The sequence below is a fragment of the Arachis duranensis genome, chromosome 9 (genome assembly GCF_000817695.3).
Source record: "Arachis duranensis cultivar V14167 chromosome 9, aradu.V14167.gnm2.J7QH, whole genome shotgun sequence".
Taxonomy (NCBI): domain Eukaryota; kingdom Viridiplantae; phylum Streptophyta; class Magnoliopsida; order Fabales; family Fabaceae; genus Arachis; species Arachis duranensis.
In genome coordinates, this window is record NC_029780.3 from 98,273,930 (window position 1) to 98,279,686 (window position 5,757).

The window sequence follows — 5,757 nt, forward strand, 5'->3', positions numbered from 1 at the left end:
AAAATTTATATCATTTTGAAGCCCCGGATGTTAGCTTTCCAACCCAACTGGAACCGCATCATTTGGACCTCTGTAGCTCAAGTTATGGTTGTTTAAGTGCGAAGAGGTCGGCTTGACAGCTTTCCGGTTCCTTCATTTCTTCATGAGTTCTCCAACTTTTCATGCTTTCTTTCTTCATTCCCTTGATCCAATCTTTACCTCCTAAACCTTAAATCACTTGACAAACATATCAAGGCATCTAATGGAATCAAGGAGAATTAGATTTAGTTATTTTAAGACCTAAAAAGCATGTTCTCACTCTTAAGCACAATTAAAGGAGAATATACAAAACCATGCTATTTTATTGAATAAATGTGGGTGAAAGGTGATAAAATCCCCTAAAATCAGTACAAGATAAACCCTACAAATGGGGTTTGTCAGGGGGACTCACCAAATCTTCTCGCAAAAGACACCTGAAGCGAGTTTATCAAGTAGGAAACGAGTCTCTCGATCTCCCAACCATCTCGTTCACCAAAGAGGACGGGCAGGGGATCGTACCCGGGCATGATGATCCGATGGTGATAACCATGATCTTGGTAAATGCCAACCTCCACAGGACCTTGGTGGACCAAGAAATTTCGGCAGATATACTTTTTAAGCCTGCATTCGACAAGTTAGGGTTGAATGAAAGGGAGCTAAAAGCTTACCCGGACACCCTATATGGATTATGAGACATGCTAATAAAGCCACTGGGATACATCCCCCTGCACACAACCTTCGGAAAGGGGGAAAGTTCCAAAACTTTGAGCATTGACTTTATCGTCATTGATGTCAGATCGGCGTATAACTCCTTAATCGGCAGGACTACGTTGAATCGGCTTGGAGTGGTGGTGTCAACTTGATAAGAGATATGATCGTTACCGGTTTGGAATTCCACAAAATATTTCCGTTGTTAGTATAGCCCAAACCGATAGTCAATCCTCACATCAAATTAAATTTTTGAGTTGTCACAAAGAACAAACCCCAACTGAATTTATAACCGGAGTATTTGGACTCCGGGTCGTCTCCCTAGGAAACAATGAAGTGCATGTGTATTGGCTATGAAGGGGATAAAAGGGGGGGTTTGGTTGGTGATCGAACAAGGAATTTAAATGTGTAAGGAAAGTAAAGCAAGCAAACAAATTAAAGAAGCAATTGAAGAGGAGAGACATTCATGACATTGAATTGAGATCATAGGCTTTCTATACTAGTCATGCAATGATTAACTCGCCTTATTTAGTTAACTCACACATCGGGAGAATGTCAAACAAGACCAACTAATCATATCACAATTATAAACAAGAATTTATCTCATTACGTCATCTCCAATGATTAGGGAGAAAGTCTAACGAGACTAGCTAATCTCAATCCAAAAGTCCTAACCAACTTACTAATTTAATTAGTAAAAGATTAGCGTCAATGGAAATAATATTAGCTAACAACTCTAGATCACCAACATGAGTTGGGTTTCATGACTCAAGATTGCCTAATTACCCTTTCCAAGCCAAGAATGCTCAAACTCTACTCTAAAGCCCAACCAAGCATTTTGTCAAACACTTGGTGGGTAATAAAGGAAAGAAAGGTAAAAGTGCAAGAAATAGTTAAATCTAACAACTACAAATTGCAAGAAAAATAAATCCACAACTCAAATCAACATCAATTAAAGATACATCAACATTAAAATTGCATTAATTGTAAACAAATCCAACATGAGTTCATCATCACAAAAGAGAGCAAGAGGAACAATTAACATAAAAACTAAAAGGATCAAGATGTAGAGAAGAGAAATTATAGAAGAAATAAGATGGGATCAACTAATTGAACATGAAATTAAAATAATCTACCCTAATCCTAACCTAATTCTAGAGAGAAGAGGGAGCTTCTCTCTTTAAAAAACTAACTAAAGGCTCATGTTGGCTACACTAATTGCCCCCTTGCTTGGACTTCAATTCTGCATAAAATACACTCAGAAACAAGTTGGATTTGGGTCTGGGCAGCTCAGAAATCGCCCCCAGCGTTTTGCCATTAAGTGGGCTATATAAGAGTATCGGCGCGCGCGAGCCATGTGCGCGTGTGCGTCGCTGGCAATATCCCAATCTGCGCGGAAGCGGTATGTACGCGTGCGCGTCCTTGTGAGAAACCACTTTTGCGCGTGCGCGCCTTGTACGCATGCACGTCCATTGGTGCATTCCAAATCTTTGTTTCTTCATGCATTCTCCTCTTTGCATGCTTTTCTCCTCATTTCTTCCATCCAATACTTGCCTTATGAACCTGAAATTACTTAACAAACACATCAAGGCATCGAATGGAATTAAGGTGGATTAAAATCACCAATTTAAGGCCTAAAAAGCATGTTTTTACATTTAAGCACACTTCAAGGGAGAATTACAAAACCATGCTATTTCATTGAATAAATGTGGGAAAAAGTGGATAAATTCCCCAGAATAAGTACAAAATAAACTACGAAATCGGGGTTTATCAAATCTCCCCATACTTAAACTATGCATGTCCTCATGCTAAAATCAAGAAGGAAGCAAAGGGTATCACATTTATTCAATGCAACTACTAACTAAATGCAATCTATCTACATGCAAGTTATCTACGTGAATGCAATGGCTCAGTCAAAACAAGTCAATTTCCAGGAGTACACATGTAAGCACAAGGGCTAAGGTATTAGCAATCAAGCAAACCACAATTGGATTGAATCATTGAAAGAGTTCACAAACTTGCAAGAAAAGATTATTAAGGGTGGGAACATGTAATTGAGCGATCGAACCCTCACCGGATGTGTATCCGCTCTAGGCACTCAAGTGTATAGGGTTGATTCACTCAATTCTCCCCTAATCATGCCTTCCAAGATTTGTTTTTCATCTAACAATCAACAATTAATTTATGCATGCACACAAATATCATGAGGGCTTTTCCATAGGTTGTAATGGGGTTAGGGTCAAGGTAGGATGCATGTGGTCAAGTAAGCTAGAAATTTGAATCTTTGATTAACTTAAACTTCCCACCTAACCTATGACAACCTATACAATTCTAAACAAACCTAACTACCCATTCTTCACTTTTTCACACACACTCATGTATCCTCTTTTTTATCACCACACATACACATTGATTATTATTGAACTTTGAACCTTGGGGCATTTTGTCCCCTTTTTATTGCAAAAATTTCTTTTTCTCTCTTTTTTTTCATAAAGTATATATACAAGTACCAATGCATATGGTTTCACATTTGATTAATACATGAGTATGTACCCAATTCCCAAGATTTTTCAACAAAAATGTGAACACACTTTTATCTCTACCCAATGTTCCTAACTCTCCCAAACTTGAATGATAAGCACCCTCACTAGCCTAAGCTAATCAAAGATCCAAACAAGGGACATTTATTGTCTTTCACTTAGGCTTGTAATGTGCTACAATTAAGAATAAGTGGGTTAAGCATAGGCTCAAGATTGGCTAACAATGGAAGATAAAAAGGTTGGATATTTGGGTAAGTGAGCTATTTGAACAATGGCCTCAATCATATAAATGCATGTATACACAAATAGTGGACATAAAGAATCAAACAAATCAAAGATTACAATCATAGAGAGAGAACAATGCACACAAGAATGAAAATAAGTGGTTATATATGATGTAACCACACGATTAGGCTCAAACCTCACATGTTTGTGTTCTTAGCTCAAAACATGATCCACAAAGTATATACTTCAAGCAAGTACTTAAAAAAAAATTTCAACCAATTGGGGTGGTGCCCTAAAAATGAGTTTCTTGGAAATTTCATCATATTGATTAAGCTTATTCTAGTGCAAAATTGTGATTTAGAAAAAAATTTAAAAATTCTCCTAGTTTACCCCTATTTTTTTTCAATCAAAACACATTTCTTCTATAAAAAGGGTCAACTAGATTTTCAGCAATCCATTAATTTTCTAATCACAATCAACAACTAAGATGCAAAATATATGTACTAAAAGTGTGCAACAACCAAAATAAGAGTATCTACAAAAGCATAAATATGTACAGTAATCCCAAAATGATCTAAAACATAAAGTGCGGAATAAAACAAAATAGAGTAGTAGCGAATAGAAATAGAAGTCTGAAAGTTCACCACATAAGTGCAAACACCGGTCACAAATGGTGACCTCCCCACACTTTAGAATTAAGCATCGTCCTCGATGCTACTACTGAAGCTCGGGATGGGGGTCAACAATCGCACCAGGCTGTGGCTCAAGCTCAGGCTGTGGGACTGGAGGTGGTACTGGCTGTGGCTCAAGAATATCATGCTGGACCTCAGGAGGCTGCTGGACCTTAGTGGTGGTCTGCGTCTCTGGTGGTGCCTCCTGCTGTATCGGCTCCTCACCATGCTCCTCCTCCTGATCCTGCTCGTCGGAAGCGGGAGACTCTAGAAGTGGAGGAAGCTCGATGCCCTGTGATGCAAACACCTGATTTATGCGGTCAAGACGTCGCATGACACGGGTGGTGCAGGTGCTGCTGTGGAGGAAGAAGGTCTAGCTGCCTCAACTACTGCTCTAGCTCGAGAACGGCGGCTAGTCAGGGGCTTCTCGTGCACCCATAGACCCCAGGAAATGGTAACTTCCTTGTCATCATCATCTGGAGGTGGTGGTGTCACATCATCGTCCTCCCATGGGACATCAGCTAGCTCAGCTAAACTAGTAACCAGTGTAGGAAACGGTAGTAAGCCGCGAATATGAGCTCTCCACATGCTATGCCTAATCAGCTGGGAGAAATACACCTCCTTCCCCTCCATGACGCACCCAATCAGAACTAGCATATCCATCGGAATCTCTGAGAAGTGAGTGGTAGGAAAGACATAGTGGGCAAATATCTGCTGTCAGGTCTTAGCCTCCCTAGTCAGATATGCAAATAGCATCCCTTTAGACTTCTTGTTGTTCGAATCCATCACCCAGGGAGCGTCTGGTGTAGCAATCACGCGCTTAAGCGCCTCATAGTCAAAAGTCATGGAGAGGAGAGCTACATCTGCCTGCTAGTAGGCACAAGTCTCAGGAGTACCAACTCTGCAAAGCAGTGCGTCCCCTATGGCATCCTCAGTGACCATAATCTCTCTACCCCTTCAGTGCATAGAATCCAAGTTTGGTCGGAAGAAGTTACAGTAGAATTCCTTAACCCACGAGATGTTAATCCTTCCCAAGTTTCTATCAACGAAATCTAATCCCAACTCTGAAATACGGGCGTTTATGGCACGCCTCACATCATTGGGAAGATTCAGCTTCTTCTCAATGTTCAGATTTTTCTTGGCATAACGAGAAAGGCGTAGCTCGCAGTAGAAGTTTGGAAATTTAGTTGAATCAGTGGATGGAAGTAACTGATTTTCCTTTTCTTCATCATTCAGCGGGTTTTTGGCATAGTTAGCATATGGCGAGGGTGTAGATGTCTTAGAGCGCTTCCTCTTTTTGGAAGTGGTGGCTATAGCCTTTCCTTTACCCGACATCCTAAAAAATAGAGATATCAGAGTATAAGCTCATAGCCAAGTAGATATAAAGCACTCAAAGCAAAGCATATTCATGAAGTGAATAAAGAAAGAAGATTTCTTGGAATGCAAGCAATAGAATACAGAATTCAAACCAAACTTCAAACCAAGAATTCAAACCATATTTTGTACATTATTCATTTATTGAGTTCAGACAGCACCATATCCAAAAGAATGACAAAAAAGTTAAGTTAGAAACCAAAAGAAGTCAGGCGGTTAAA

At 39.7% G+C, this 5,757-nt stretch overlaps 1 protein-coding gene across 1 annotated transcript; it reads right to left on the reverse strand.

Moving 5' to 3' along the window:
* Nucleotides 1-4,208: 4,208 nt before the first annotated feature.
* Nucleotides 4,209-4,825, reverse strand: LOC107466329 (uncharacterized). Its single transcript, XM_016085303.1, has 2 exons — nucleotides 4,502-4,825; nucleotides 4,209-4,454 (listed from the first exon to the last, which is right to left on the reverse strand). Exons 1-2 carry the CDS (start codon nucleotides 4,823-4,825, stop codon nucleotides 4,209-4,211), a joined length of 570 nt encoding a protein of 189 aa, XP_015940789.1.
* Nucleotides 4,826-5,757: the final 932 nt, after the last annotated feature.